The sequence below is a fragment of the Herpailurus yagouaroundi genome, unplaced genomic scaffold, assembly GCF_014898765.1.
Source record: "Herpailurus yagouaroundi ecotype Mexico unplaced genomic scaffold, PumYag 140, whole genome shotgun sequence".
Lineage (NCBI taxonomy): Eukaryota > Metazoa > Chordata > Mammalia > Carnivora > Felidae > Herpailurus > Herpailurus yagouaroundi.
This window is the reverse complement of record NW_024412395.1, coordinates 18,717,216-18,733,899: the sequence shown is the minus strand read 5'-3', so window position 1 is coordinate 18,733,899 and position 16,684 is coordinate 18,717,216. Positions and strand designations below refer to the sequence as shown.

Genomic DNA, 16,684 nt, shown 5'->3' with positions numbered 1-16,684 from the left:
TGTCAATTCTCTCTAAGTTGATTTATAAATTCAATGCAATATGAACTGAAATCCCACCAAGATTATTTTGTATGTGGAAAATGAAAAGCTGATTCTCAAATTTACATAAGAATGCAATGGGCAGCCAAGATAATCTTGAAGAACAAAGTTAGAAGATTTATGCTACATGACAGAAAGACCGTAAGTTACAGTAGAATAGTCTATTATTAGCACAAGGATAGACAGAGACTAATGGACAGAATACATAGCCAGAAACAGACCAACACACATACGATCATGTGATTTAGAACAAAGATACCACTGCCATTCTGTGAAGAAAAAGCAAGTCTTTTGAATAATGGTGTTGGAACACAGCTCCATCTCTTTATAGGGAAAAGAGAATCAACCACTTCCTCATACCAAACACAGTCAATTTGAGGTGGATCACAAACATAAATGCAATAGGTAAAACAATAAAGCTTCCAGAAGAAAACGTAAGAGACTATTTCTAGGACAATGGGGTAGTTAAAAATTTCTTAAAAGGGAGACAAAGCACTGTCCCCATAAGATAAACATTAACAGACCAAACTTTATTAAAATTAAGAATGCCTATTCTACAAAAGGCATCATTAAGAAAGTGAACAGATAAGCCATAGACTGGAGACTGTGACCACACGAGGAGAGGGCTCTTGGAAGCCTGTATTTGATATTTCTCAAACTCTGTCGCATGGGCCACCTCTTGTTCCTGATTTTGCTTTATACCCTTTTACTATAATAGCTTATAGCTATGAACATGGCTATATATATATATATGCTGAGTCCTGTGTATCATTAAACCTGGGAGTGGTGACAAACCAAATGTTAGGGATTATGCGGAATAAACCACAAGTATTATACACTGTTGGAGGGAATATAAACTAGTTCAGCCACTGTGGGAGACAATTTGGCAATATCTACTAAAGCAAAAATATATTTCTACCATGTGGCCCAACAACTCTACTCTTAGAAATTTATCCAAAAGAAATTAAGAACCTATGTTCACCGAAAGACTCATAAGAATGTTCACTTATTTGTAATAGCTCAAACTATCAACAACTCAAATTCCATCAGCAGGTGAAAGGACAAGCAAATTGTGCATGTTCACATAATAGAATATTACAAAGTAATAAAACACACACACAAATACTGATTCAGGTAACAATATGGATGAACTCACACGTGGTAGTTAAAAAAAGTTCAACACAGAGTGGGAATGATTCCATTTAAACACAGGGGCGCCTGGATGGCTCAGTCAGTTGAGCAACCGACTTCAGCTCAGGTCATGATCTCGCGGTTTGTGGGTTCGAGCCCTGCGTCAGGGTGTGTGCTGACAGCTCAGAGCCTGAAGCCTGCTTCAGATTCTGTGTCTCCTTTTCTCTCTGCCCCTCCCCCACTTGTGCTCTCTCTCTCTCTCTCTCTCTCTCTCTCTCTCTCTCAAAAATAAATAAATGTAAAAAAAATTGTAAACGCAAAAGAGTATGGGCGCCTGGATGGCTATGTCAGTTAAGTGTCCAACTTTGGCTCAGGTCATGATCTCTCAGTCCATGGTTTTGAGTCCCGCTTTGAGCTCTGTGCTGACAGCTCAGAGCCTGGAGCCTGCTTCAAATTCTGTGTCTCCCTCTCTCTCTGCCCCTCCCCTGCTCATGCTCTGTCTCTGTCTCTATCTCTCAAAATAAATAAACATTAAAAAATTTTTTTTAAATGTTAAACACAAAAAAGTAAGCAGAACATAATTTCATTTATGAGATTCAAAAACTGACAAAACTAAGCTATAGTGATAAAAGTTAAAAAAGAGTTACCTGGAAGGGAGCAGTGAGCTATGCTATCCAATACATCTGGCTATTTAAATGTAAATAAATTTATCAAAATTAAAAATTCAGTTCCTCAGTTGCATACACATTTCAAGCACTCAATGGACATAGTATTGGACAAGAGAGCTAGAAATGTACAGTTTTACCTTCACAGAAAGTTCTAATGATCACTACTGTTCTAGGATGATGGGAATTTTTCATACTTTGATCTGGATGGTAGCTACATGAGTTTTTAAACATGAAAAAACTCACCAAGCTGTACATTTAAAATTTGTGCACTTTATATATAATTTATAAATCAATAAACAAGCAAATAAATGTTTTATAAATGACTAGGAAAAAACACGTACAGTATATATAACAAAGGGTTTATATCTATCTAAAATATGAAGGACTAATACAAATCAGTAAGAAGAGGTCAGAAACCTAAATGAAAAATAATAGGCAAGTCAAAGGAGAAGATGGCCAAGAAACATACTAAATGATGCTTCAGTTCATGAAAAATCAGAGAAAACAATTTAAAACATTGAGATAATACTTTTGTCCACCATACTGTCTAAAATTTATATGACTGGTAATATCAATTGTTTATAACAAAATTAAGTATGAATGTAAGTACCATGAGTGCAAGAACCTTACTGTCAAGTTTACTGCTAAATTCCCAAGTTATAGAACAGTAGTTGGCATACACTAGGCACTCAATAAATATTTGTGCAAGGAAGAAAACAAGAAAGGAAAGCTGAATAGAGAACAATATTTCCTTATTCCTATACATTCACCATTGACTAGAGTATAAAATAGGTACAGCCTTTTGAAGAGCAATTTCATAGCTTGTATATCTGCTTATCTAGCAATTCCATTTCTTATTTTCTTAAGAAACACTCAAATGTGAACACACAATGTAAGAAACTACAAGAATCTGTACTGTAGCACTGTAATAGCAAAATCTAGCAATAACATCTATTGTGCATCAAGAAGGAAATGGTTAAATAAACTATGGCTCTTCTACGCCATGGAATAGTAGACAGCAATTAAAAAGAAATAAAGTGGATCTACATGTACTGACATGGAAAGATCCCAAGACATATTAGGTTAAACAAAAAGTTGTTTAATGCACACATTTAAAAACAAACCAAAAAAAATCCACAAAACTATGTATCATATGTATACACATGTATGTACATCAATGCATAGTATCAGGTATAAGAAACTATAATGCAAACCAGTAATAGTGGCTACTTCTAGAGATGAGAGTTGAATTAGTGGGTAGTGGCTTTTACTTCTAAACTGGGTTTTTCACAATAAAACATACCCACATGTTGTTTATGCAAAAACAACCCCCAAAAAACTATTGCTCTACCTTAGGTGTTGTGTTGTTTCTGTTCTACTTCCTAATGTTTTAAAATGGCTTCACTTGGGGCGCCTGGGTGGTTCAGTCGGTTAAGCGGCCGACTTCGGCTCAGGTCACGATTTCACACTCCGTGAGTTCGAGCCCCGCGTCGGGCTCTGTGCTGACCGCTCAGAGCCTGGAGCCTGTTTCGGATTCCGTGTCTCCCTCTCTCTCTGACCCTCCCCCGTTCATGCTCTGTCTCTCTCTGTCTCAAAAATAAATAAACATTAAAAAAAAAAATTTAAAAAAATTAAAAAAAAAAATTAAAAAAAATAAATAAATAAAATAAAATGGCTTCACTTTATTTTTGAACAGATAAAACTAATCATATACGGGCACCTGGGTGGCTCAGTTGGTTGGGCGACTGACTTCAGCTCAGGTCATAATCTCACAGTTCGTGAGTTCGAGCCCCATGTCGGGCTTTGTGCTGACAGCTGAGAGGGTGGAGCCTACTTCAGATTCTGTGTCTTCCCCTCTCTCGACCCCTCCCCTGCTCACACTCTGTATCTCTCTGTCTCTAAATAATAAATAAACGTAAAAAAAATAAAAAAAAATAGTCATATAAATAAAAGGATTTTTACTTTTGTTCCTCCTCTCCTCTTTTTGGATTTATTTTTTAAAGACCTGTGTACTCACCACTTAAAGAAATAACCGATCACCTTACCATAAGGAACTACTATTTACCTAAACTTCAAAGCATTTCTCAATTTCAGAAATGGAAATACCTGAAAGCCCCCAATAGTTAATTTAGATTTCAAATCTTAGATCTTTGAACAAAGACTGCTTAAAGAATTGCTCCTACCCAAAGCAACCATTTCCTACTAGGATGAAGACACGAACAACAAAATAAAAATAATCAAAACTTACAGAACCAGTCCATATCCTACCTGGGTCACTGGAATGTAGAGTGGTTCTCCATTATGTAGCAGAGTAAGTTTTCCATGCTGATGTAGTCGTCCTTCTGGTTTTAAACTTGCTGTCTCCTTAGGTCCTCCTTTCTTGCCACTCTCTTGTCCATTTCCTTTAAGTTCTTCAGTATCGCTTAGGCATTCAAAAAATTCTTCTTCACTGTCACTCCAAGAATCCCAAGATTTTCCAACCTCTCCCTTTTCCTTATCAGTATCTTTTAGATTATCTGGCCCCAGCTGGTCTCCAGCTTTTCCAGCATCCCCTGGAAACATATCTGAAGTATTTGTCTTTCTCCCCTCATCACGGGCCTTCTTTCTTTCAATACAACAATTTAACATCTTAAGAAAACAAAAATAACATTTGTATTTAAATTAGTTACAGTTAAATAAAAACCTATCCACTTCTTCAATATTTAATTTGCCTTCCCATTCCTTCCCTGGACCTTCTTGTGAATGACAGTAACTGTAAGTAATCTACAGTAGCATGATGAGAATAGTATATAACCCATTATTACATTTAGTATTAGAATAAGCTCCAATTAAATTAAGACCATATTTAGATACTGTCATTGAGAAATCTTTACCTGTAGTTTCTGATGCAGTAAACAACATCTTAGATCTGGGGGTCCACTTGCTAATCTATCAAATAAAGTAGTGGGAAAAGTTAGTTTTAGTAAAATGGCTTCAGGTATGCAAATTTCTTTGCTACTATAAATTTTAACCATAATGATAAGAAATCAAAAGATTTCAATAGGTAAGATAATTGAAATGAAGTAAGACTAAAAGATCAAAATTTGTTTTATCCTTCTAGTCCACCAACAGCGAATATATTTTTCAAAGCTTAATAGCAAACTAGTAATAGCTCTCAAGTTAAGAGAAACTTAAAATGTCTCTAAATCCACCTCAGGAAGTAGCCAGGATACAGTGTTTCACACTATACAAAACAGATTAGATTATATATTCAGTTCTCAATTATTATTCTCAATATAAAAAACCACTGATCTCCACCTCTCTTTGCCAAGGGGAGCTTAAACCACCTCTTCTACACCACTAGGTTTCCAATAATCAGCCAAGAGATAATCCAGCTAAGAGAGACTAGCAACTGACACAAGTATAAATATTTTTGGCTCAATCACCATTTCATATTACTCATATTATAATTCTGCCTTAGTATGGGTAGATGAGCAGTAACCTATGCAATATCAAAATATTTGGTAGCTATTTTATTAAGTGAAATGTCAACATAAATCCACAAAAAAAAAATTACAGGCAATGTTCAATATCTGAACTTATGAACTCTAAAGATGTTTTCTCTTCACCTATAAAAATATGTTTACTATAGAAGACTTAGAAAGTACACAAATCTATAAAAAACAAAAATAAAAATATAATTTCACACTCAGGGAAATTTCTGTTAACATTTGGCTTTATTTCTTCCCAATTATTTTTCTATAAATATAGATAAGCAAAACTGAAAGCACTTAGTGTACACAACACTATAATTTACTTTCTTGCAAATATTATGATCATTTTCTATGTTAGCAGATTTTTGGAAAAAACTTGTAATAGATCCATAACTTTCCATTGTAGACATACATTATGATTTACAATACTCTTTTATGTTTGGTACTTAGGTTGCTTCCCTTTTTTTCCCTATTATAAATCTGACACAATGAACACCTGTGAATATAAATCATGTTCAAAGTTTCTTACCACTTTCTTAGGGCAGATTTCCTAGGAGAGGAGAATTAATGTATCAAAAGTATAATTCTTCTAACAAACAAAAAGCCTACGTATACAAACAGAAATTGAAATTATTACCCTGGAATCAGAAAGTTATTTTCCCATCTGAAACGCATTTCAAGAACAAATTCCTGCCAGAGGTGTGCCACTCCCTTCAATCCTCCATGGTAGAAATTGATCATACAAAGACACAAAGCCAACTTGTATGTTAAACTGTCAGATGGTGCAGATTTGAACTGATTGTAGAGATTCTGAATTTAACAAAGCAGAAACAAAGAAAAACTTGTAAACAACATATGTGCAGGCGTAACCAAAAACTGGGAGTTTTTAATACTAAATCAACCTATCCTACCAAACTAGCTTTTATCAAATGTTTAATACATTACTGCCTTAATTGTTTTTAGGCAGTCCCATGTTTTTAAGATTTCTTCAAGGACCAAAAAAATGAGGCTGTAGTTCAGTGAAGCGAAAGTCAGAACTTTCCATTTCTTCTGTGGCATCCATTACATGTGATGTAATCCAAACATGTTGCTTTAAAAATCTTTTAATTATAAATGAATATAAACTTATTAATAAAACCAAACACACAAAATCAGAACTAAAAATAAAAAGCCTGTTTTTCCTCATTTCATGAAATCTAGTTCCCAAGAGTAACTACCGAAAATAGTTTATCTCTACACCTGTCCCTTAAACATCTCATTACTCAATTTATCCAAGACTTGGATAAGAAACACATGAAAATTTTACTTCATTTTATACAGTTTATTTCATTAGTTCTCCACTCACTGTCTAGTTTTGAAAGAGAAGAAACTGTTGCAAAACATCAAATTGTTAAGTTTACAAAAAGTCTACAATGAAAGAAACCCTACAATCATGCACAATATATTTATTTTTTTCACTGTTTCCAGAAAAGCTCTTACTACCCAAAATACAGATCAATGGCCAATGTAATAGGTCATAATCTGAGTGGAGGCCATGATGTCTACTCAAATTTTCCTAAGGTGATTTTTAAAATACAAAGATCCAGGGCACCTGGAAGGCTCAGTCTGTTAAGCGTCCAACTCTTGATTTCAGCTCAGGTCATGATCTCATGGTTTGTGAGATACAGACCCACATCAGGCTCTGTGCTAACAACATGGAGCCTACTTGGGATAGTCTCTCTCTCTCTCTCTCTCTCTCTCTCTCTCTCTCTCTCTCTCTCTCTCTCTCCCCCTCACTCTCTCTCTGAGCCTTCCTGCTTGCTCACTCTGTCTCTTAAATAAATTTTTTAAAAAGGTTAAAAAAATAAAATAAAATAAAATAAATAATAAAATAAAATGATCCTTATGCCACCAAACTGGCAATAAAGCAACCTCTAGAAATTCAATACATTTTAAATATTTTAATATTAAACTCCAACCAACTTACATATTCTTCACTCTCTGATAAAGGATTATTATTATCTACTGCAGAACTTCCATCTAATGGTTTCTCAGAAGCAGCATCAGGGAATAAGAACTTAGAAGGAAAAAAAACACATTTCAACCAAATTTACTACTTTGTGTATATTCATAACTCATATAAATACTATTTTATTTTTTAATGGTTTTGCTGTTAAAAATGGAAATGTTCTCACTGTACTGGCCTGTGGTTCTACACTGTATCAAATATTTTTTGTTTTTCTTTGAAAATACAGTTTCAGCAATTAGCCAATTTTGGAAATCAGAGATTTTCCTCCAATGTAACCACCTGGATTTGTAAACTAAACAATGCAAAACGAAAATTTCTTCATTATGATCCAAGATCATTAAATCTCCTTAAAAGTATTAAAGACAAAACATAAGAGAAAAATTTTAAACATCCATATATTCATGAGGTTCCATGAAGTTTTCCACTACAATTATAGTAAGAACAGCTATCATTTATCATCCATGAGTTTTCATACATGAAATATTAAGAGTATGATATTTAACACCATAACTTTACAAAATACCCCTTGAAAGTGGGAAGCTGCCTAAACCTGTAATGACCAGTTTATCTTTTCAATGTGGTTTATGTGTGTGTAGGAATAGTAAAAAAAGCAAAAAACAAAAAACAAAACAAAACAAAAAAACAGTGCATATGACAGCCAAGCTAAATAACTAGAATAAAATCTCTAAGGATATATTCTTAAGAAGGGCCTTCTGTGCAAAAATTTATTTTCAGTCCTTTTACTTTTCAGTCTTTTTTACACTGTTCCTCCCAAGTGTTTTGTGGTACTGCTGACTTGTGATGATTCCTTTTACTATGCACATGTTGCCACACATTACAGAACATGCCAAGACATTTTTTTTTTTTTTAATTTAGAGGAACTACTATGTACCAACTCTCACTACCAAGTACATTTGCAAACAATATCCTACTAATACCATTGTGTGTTACTGCCCACTTCCTACAGATATACAAACTGAAAATGTGGTTAAGAGGCTCATTCAGATTAATGGCAAAGATGAGATCAACATCAAGTTTGCAAGTCCTGTATTCTCTTCTTTCCACTACTCAAAGGTTGTTTCCAAGATGGTCTTAATGCAAAAATAGCCAGAAGTATTATTATAACTACAATTATAGTAAGAACAGCTATCATTTATCAGAGGCCTATTATATACCAGGCGCATAACAGAAGGTCCTTTAATCCTCCCAGCCAACTCACAGGGTTTTATTACCCTCATTTATAGATGACGAAACTGAAATTAAATGACTTCTTCAAAATTATATAGTAAGTCAGGATTAAACCCTGGTGGGCCCAGGCTGGGCCTGTTCCACCACTCTATACCTAACAGACACCTAAGCTCCTTCTAGTACTTACTAAAAAGTTTCTCTAGACTTTTGTTAAAGGAAGTTTTCAAAAATACAACTCTGATGTTGACCTTCTGCTTAAAACAGTATGAAACTGCAATATAAAGCCCAGTGTTTCAATATGGCGGGTTACCTGCTATCTCTCCAGCCCTTGTTCCTGAAAAGCACCCTACAATACATCAAACTGCTCAATATGCTTTCTCACATCTCTGCTGTTTCTCTCTTTCTACAGCCTTCTCTTCAGGATGCAACTCACATGCCCCTCTTTATGATGCCTTCCCTGATTCCAACTGCCCAGGTAGAGAAATATACATCCTCTACTGTGTTCTCACAGCCATTATGCCAGGCTTCTCCCGTGCAACAGTGGGAATTCACTGTATTCGGAGACTTTGTTTTACTCATTTTATATTCCCAATCCTGTGCTTGCCACATAGAAGGAACTGAACAGATAATGAAGAAATGAATATGCACACAGACATACAAAGATACTACATTTAGTTACCAAGAGAATAGTATTGAGGACATCATTATTCAGTGGTGACTCCTCTACACCTCTATGTTTTCGTATTTTCTTCTTTGCAGTATGTACCATATTTGAAACTGATAATTTATGAATTGGAACCGGTGCTGGCTCTGTCAACTTTGACAAAGCATGAGTTATATCAGCAATTTCTATAAAAAGAATAGAAACAAATACACATTATATCACCAACCTTAGCAAGTAAAAGCGATGAGCAAACAGTTGATTGTATAAAATATTTTAGTCACTCTTTTCACTGGTGTTATATCATCTCAGAATTCTAAAATTTTAATACACATATTCAGCTTTATATGCATCCATGATTGACAATGGTATAACACAAATCATTTCTCCCCAGAAGTTCAAAAATAAACCTTTAAAAACCCTGCTTTACAAAATATCTTACATTTTTGGTAGAAAGAACTTATTAAAAGTGCTTAATGTTTTAAGCTCAGGGTATAATCTGGAGAGAAACAGTAGCAGTCTAGTCCATCAAAACTTCCTTTTCCAACTTCATTCAAATGTGAAAATAGATGAAAAGTTGCCGGAAAAATGTGCCAAGGAAAAAGGGTTAGACATTTGAAAGTAACTTAAAAAAAAAAAAAAAGAAAAGAAAAGAAAGTAGGTCACCTCTCCCTTCTTCCTCAAATGTGGATCGTCCAAGAATCTCATCAGTTGACTCCTTTCGACGGCAAATTTTAAAAAATTCAGTGACAAAATCACCTACGCAGAAAAAAATGTTACTCATCTTTGACTTAACTAAAAGAAATCAGTTCTACAAATTAAAGTATGTCTTTTCACAAAAGCTAGAACTAATATGTGGTAGAAAAATAAACCAGTTTTTCCACCCAAGACAAAAATTAATCCTATGTCAAAGGTAGCCTTGTTCTTCCTTTCTCTCCATGTCCTAGGATATAAAAGAAGTTTTTCCTCAGAATTCTTTCTAGAATGAAAGGAAAAGTAACTGCACCTAAAAATATTACGTACTTACTATGTACCTGAATAAGATAAATAATATCTGTTCTGAGTTGTAGAAGTAACAAGAATATTACTGTATGCACATAATGTCACCCTAACTGCCACCCTTCTAGACCTCGGAGTCCATTAAAAAATTAAAATAAAAAGAAATTCTAAAGATATGTTTCTAGAATTTAAGAAATTAGATAGTATAAAATTATTTTACCTTCAGCTGTATATTAATGGTAGACTTTATGTCATTATTATAAAGGGGAAAAGATTTGATATTTTCTAAAGAGCTGCAGTAAGATGTTTGTACAAAAAATTAGTGTTTAACCAGAACCATCAGTACTAAAATTCCTACACAATACAAGATAACAAGGACATCTATGTTTTAGAATTCACCAACTAGTTCTAAGTAAATCTAGAACACTTTCTGGACTTCTTCAGAAAAGTAAGATAATCCTATAATTCAATTATATAAACTACACGATTCTAGTCAATTATATATGACTATAGAGTCCTATAATCTAGTCATATAAATGTATAAAATCAAAGAGGTTGGGTGGGATCATGGAACAATAACTTAAAATGAGAATACATTTTTTAAAATCTTTTAATGTTTTTTATTCCTTTTTAGAAAAAGAGCATGAGCAGGGGAGGGGCAGAGAGAGAAAGACACAGAATCCAAAGCAGGCTCCAGGCTCTGAGCTGTCAGCACAGAGACAGGGCTGGAACCCAGGAACTGTGAGATCATGACCTGAGCATAAGTCAGATGCTTAACCGATTAAGCCAACCAGGCACCCCTTAAAATGAGAATACTTAAATTCTAAGGTCCTCTGCAATTATCAGAAGTCAGTGGACGAGGAACAATAAGAAACTAGGAAACAATTTAGTAAATAAGTTTAACAATTTAATAATTCAATGAATAAGCAAGAGAAACTATTGAGCATTTACTATATGATAAGCACTGTATTAAATGTGATACACAAACACACTTGTGCCCAATCATATTTGATCCTCTCAAGACCTCTATGTATATACTGTGGTTATCTCTATTTTACTGAGAAGAAATTAATGAAACTTGCTCAAACTGACAGACCTAAGACTTAAAATAAGGTCTATCCAATTCTAAAACTCTTAATATCAACCCTCTACCATCTTCCTAATACCCCAAGACAGATTCACCAATGGAAGGAATTTTACCTATACATCTTTGTATTCACCATTCTATAATTAGCAAAACATGTCAAATGCTAGTTAGCATTTAATGAAGAGCATATGATTAATTTTTTGAAAATCTTTATTTATTTTTGAGAGAGAGAGAAAGACAGTGTGATCTTTATTTTTGAGAGAGAAAGAGTGAGTGGTGGAGGAACAGAGAAAGAGGCAGACCCAGAATCTAAAGTAGGCTCCAGGCTCCAAGCTGTCAGCATAGAGCCCGATGCAGGGCTCGAACTCATGAACCATGAGATCATGACCTGAGCTGAAGCTGGAAGCTTAACCAAGTGAGCCACCCAGTCACCTCTAGCATATGATTAATTTTAAAGAACCCCAAAAAATGATGCTTTAGAGAAATGCATCATTACTGTCATCAGTAAATATGTAGTAACTCCATTTGTTGAATGGTAATATCTCAGGTTATACAGAGTGAACTGGCTTGGATGAACATGGAAATGGAGAAAATATTTTCATGTGTACTAAACGTGAGAAAAAAATGCAAAGACACACTGAGGAGAGATGGGTTCAAAAGACTTCATCAAAGAGATACACCTACCAAAATAATAAGAGAATGATAATGCCAGATATGGGATACAATAATATTATTTCAATGGCAAATCAACATTTTTCAAAGTATTTCTAGTATTTCACTTGATTTTCAAATAAGCCTATGAGACGTACAGTATTATTTACACCTCTTTTCCTCTATCAGAAAACAAGTTTGCAGACGTGGTCCAACTGTATGGAGGGGCTCTAATTAGACTGTCAAATCAGTATTCCTTCCATCATATACCACAGGTCCAGAGGATGACAAAACACAGAAAGTGCTGCACTAACAAGAATGAAAGATGCAAACTGCCACAAGAGGAAAAAAAAGGAGTGACATAAAAGCATTAGAAGAATAAAACTCAGATCACGAGAAAACATCCAAGCATTCTGAGGTATAAACTGGTTAAAGCTAAAAGATGAGAAAGAAATCCTGCTAGTGCTATTTAAGAGTAACTAGGGTGTGTTACTGTTGCCAAAGATTTCTTTTACAGTGATGTTACCCGAGATCACACACAAAAAAACCCAAATATACCCTTTTGATAGGTGAAATAAAGTATAAAGAATATATTCAGTCTTCCTAATCCAGAAGACAGGCAGAATGGTGGGGAAAGAACATAATTTCAAGAAAGTAACAGAAGTATGTCTTACCTAGCAAACACTGAGGATTATCAGCTTTTCGAACTCTAACAGACCAATGGGGAGCCTGAATAGGATCCAAATCACTAAATGCAAAACAATAAACGGAAGATCCTAATTATGACAATCTGCAACTCATCAATTTATCAAAATGCAGTCTAATTAATTATATAAAATGACAAGCAATCCATTTTGCCTCCCTTAAACTTACTGTTACTCGGATGCATAAAGTCATTTGGATAAGTTTTAAAAAATACATAATCTTAAGAAGTCAAAGTTTATAGACAAAAAAGTACAAAAGGAAAAACCACAATCAAAACAGAATAATCAAAGCACACATGAAAATTATTCTGAACAGGCAATATACACTGATAATCTAATAAAACAATTAATTTTAGGAATACTAAAAAAGAAACAAGAAACAAGCAAGTATGCACAATCACCTTCATCACTTTATAACAATATTAAAAATAAAGACCACAAAAATTTGCACAAGATCAAAAGTGCCCTATTTTCTCAACTAAATAGATTACTGTGCATACACTTAATGGAATACTATGCAGCAATTTTAAAAATAACAACACAGACCTATATTTACAGGCATAAGAATGTAAAGTAATACACTAAATAAAGCAAATATGTAAACTTAAACTTTAAAAAGATATACTCCCACACAACTACGGAATCATTCTGCTGTACATGTGAAATAGAATGTTACATATCAATTATAACTCATTTTTTAAAAAAAGGATACACCCCAAAATGCTATTTTTTAAGTAATAGGTTTCTATGTAGTCCTTATTTTCTTCTCTATACCCATCTAACTTATCTAATTAAGAAAGCTCATGTAATTTTTTTTAATATTAACAAACACAATACATTTATTTCAATTACAACAAAAAAAGTGTCCTACTTCTCACTGTTTGCGTCACGCATGAGAAAGTACTAAAATGGTGTTCCTCTTTCTCCACATTCTTCCTAGATAATACCTGCTATAATTTTTTAGTTGTTTCCATCACACAAGAGTACATGACTGACATGTTTTGTTACTTATGACATTTAATGATCAAGTATTACTCCTGCACATTCTGATGACCATTATTTCTTAAAGTATTTCAGGAAATGCTTCTAACCAGCTAAAAAAATTCAAAAGAATTATGCACTGAATCCCTGCTTAGAGAATCTGCTTAGAGACATCCTTGCTAAAACAAAGTAAGACTAAGATTGTTTGGGTGGAGGGGGAGTTAAATAGGCAGTGGGAATTAAGAAGTATACTCGTGATGAGCATAGGTCATGTATGGAAGTGTTGAATTACTATATTTAAACTTGAAACTAATATATATGTTAAGTGGAATTAAAATAAAAACTTAACAAAAAAAGATTCTTCATTATCCCTGAGCTAAAGATCACATCCCCAAAGTCAGCAGCCTAAAACACATCTCTAATACATATTTAATCAGTCTAAAAAGCAATCTTTAAAGTAGAAAAATCAACTAACCTTATCAGAAGCTGATATAAAGAAAAAGGAAAGTTGCTAACCACCTGGCAGTTAACTTATTCTACTGAATAAATATAATACTCAATATAATAACTCTTAAATACTTACGAATAAACATCATTATCCACAATGATACCTTCAGTCAGGTGAGGCCATGTAGTTGCTAAATGGAGTTCACTAAAATAAAACATAAAATATACCCAAAAGCTTTGATATTGTAGGTACATCCTCTGACTCAGCAATTCTATTTCTAGAAATGTATTCTAAGTAAATAAACAGAAATGCACATATAATTAGGTTAAAAGTGGTGCTACTTACACTACCATAAAACAGGAGACAACTAGTTTAGCACACCCATATGAAGTTACTATCTTACAGTTATTAAAAACACATGCTAGGGGCACCTGGGTGGGTTCAGTTGGTTAAGTGTCCAACTTCAGCTCTGGTCATGATCTCACAGTTTGTGAATTCCAGCCCTGCGTCAGGCTCTGTGCTGACAGCTCAGAGCCTGAAGCCTGCTTGCGATCTGTGTCTTCCTCTATCTACTCTTCCCCCCACTCATGCTGTATCTCTCTCAAAAATAAATAAACATTAAAATAACTTTTTAAAAAAAGAACATGCTAGGGGCGCCTAGGTGGTTCAGTCAGTTAAGCATCCAACTCTTGATCTTGGCTCAGGTCGTGATCTCACAGTTGGTGGGTTCAAGTACCACTATGGGCTCTGTGCCAACAGTGTGGAGTCAGGTGGGACTCTCTCTCTCTCTCAAAACAAATTAAAAAAAAAAAATACAGAAAACTATAGTTTTCAGGAACTATAGAAAGCTTATGAAAGAAATCAAAGACACAAAAAAATGGAAAAATATTCCACGCTCCTGGATAGGAAGAACAAATGTTGTTAAAATGTCAATACTACCCAAAGCAACCAACATATTCAATGCAATACCTATCAAAATACCAGCATTCTTCACAGAGCTAGAACAAACAATCCTAAAATTTTATGGAACCAGAAAAGACCCCAAACAATCTTGAAAAAGAAAACCAAAGCAGGAGGCATCACAATCCTGGACTTCAAGCTGTAATACAAAGCTGTAATCATCAAGATTGTGCCAAGTATGGTACTGGCACAAAAACAAACACTCAGATCAACGGAACAGAATAGAGTAACCAGAAATGGACCCACAAACGTATGGCCAACTAATCTTTGACAAAGCGGGAAAGAATATCCAATGGAATAAAGACAGTCTCTTCAGCAAGTGGTGTTGGAAAACTGGACAGCGACATGCAGAAGAATGAACCTGGACCACTCTCTTAAACCATACACAAAAATAAACTCAAAATGGGTGAAAGACCTAAATGTAAGACAGGAAGCCATCAAAATCCTCGAGGAGAAAACAGGCAAAAACCTCTTTGATCTTGGCCGCAGCAATTTCTTACTCAGCACATCTCCGGAGGCAAGGGAAACAAAAGCAAAACTGAACTATTGGGACCTCATCAAAATAAAAAGCTTCTGCACAGCAAAGCAAACAATAAGCAAAACTATAAGGCAACCGATGGAATGGGAGAAAATATTTGCAAATGACATATCAGATAAAGGGTCAGTATCCAAAAGCTATAAAGAACTCATCACACTCAACACCCAAAAAACAAATAATCTAGTGAAGAAATGGGCAAAAGACACGAATAGACATTTCTCCAAAGTAGACATCCAGATGGCCAACTGACACATGAAAAAATACTCAACATCACTCATCATCAGGGAAATACAAATCAAAACCACAATGAGATACCACCTCACACCTGTCAGAATGGCTTACATTAACCATTCAGGCAACAACAGATGTTGGCGAGGATGTGGAGACAGAGGATCTCTTTTGCATTGTTGGTGGGAATACAAACTGGTGCAGCCACTCTGGAAAACAGTATGGAGGTTCCTCAAAAAATTAAAAATAGAACTACCCTATGACCCAGCAATTGCACTACTAGGTATTTACCCAAGGGATACAGGTATACTGTTTCCAAGGGGCACACGCCCCTCAATGTTTATAGCAGCCCTATCAACAATAGACAAAGTATGGAAAGAGCCCAAATGTCCACTGATGGATGAATGGATAAAGAAGATGTGGTGTGTGTGTATGTGTGTGTATATATATATATACACACACACACATACAATGGAGTATTTCTTGGCAATCAAAAAGAATGAAATACTGCCATTTGCAACTACGTGGATGGAACTAGAGGGTATTTATGCTAAGCGAAATTAGTCAGAGAAAGACAAATATCATATGACTTCACTCATATGAGGACTTGAAGACACATAACAGATAAACGCAAGTAAAGGGAAGCAAAAATAATATAAAAACAGGGAGGGGGACAAAACATAAGAGACTCTTAAATATGGAGAACAGAGGGTTACTGGAAGGGTTGTTGGAGGGGGGATGGGCTAAATGGGTAAGGGGCATTAAGGAATCTACCCCTGAAGTCATTGTTGCACTATATGCTAACTTAGATGTAAACTATAAATAAATACATACATAAATAAATAAAACCACATGCTTTATATATAGTAGCCAAAAATATAAATAACCCAAATATCTATCAGCTGATCAATGGATAAAAA

The 16,684-nt window shown here is 34.6% G+C and overlaps 1 protein-coding gene across 6 annotated transcripts in view; it reads right to left on the bottom strand.

Moving 5' to 3' along the window:
- Nucleotides 1-16,684, bottom strand: part of RAB3GAP1 (RAB3 GTPase activating protein catalytic subunit 1) — a 113,636-nt gene that overhangs the window by 31,474 nt on the left and 65,478 nt on the right. For all 6 annotated transcript variants that reach the window (XM_040474928.1, XM_040474929.1, XM_040474932.1 and 3 more), the window contains 8 exons: nucleotides 14,174-14,242; nucleotides 12,580-12,653; nucleotides 9,835-9,927; nucleotides 9,187-9,356; nucleotides 7,278-7,367; nucleotides 5,949-6,121; nucleotides 4,712-4,766; nucleotides 4,107-4,466 (listed from right to left, as the gene is read on the bottom strand). In XM_040474928.1, the coding sequence (XP_040330862.1) occupies nucleotides 4,107-4,466; nucleotides 4,712-4,766; nucleotides 5,949-6,121; nucleotides 7,278-7,367; nucleotides 9,187-9,356; nucleotides 9,835-9,927; nucleotides 12,580-12,653; nucleotides 14,174-14,242 (1,084 nt within the window). The remainder of the gene's footprint in view (nucleotides 1-4,106; nucleotides 4,467-4,711; nucleotides 4,767-5,948; nucleotides 6,122-7,277; nucleotides 7,368-9,186; nucleotides 9,357-9,834; nucleotides 9,928-12,579; nucleotides 12,654-14,173; nucleotides 14,243-16,684) is intronic.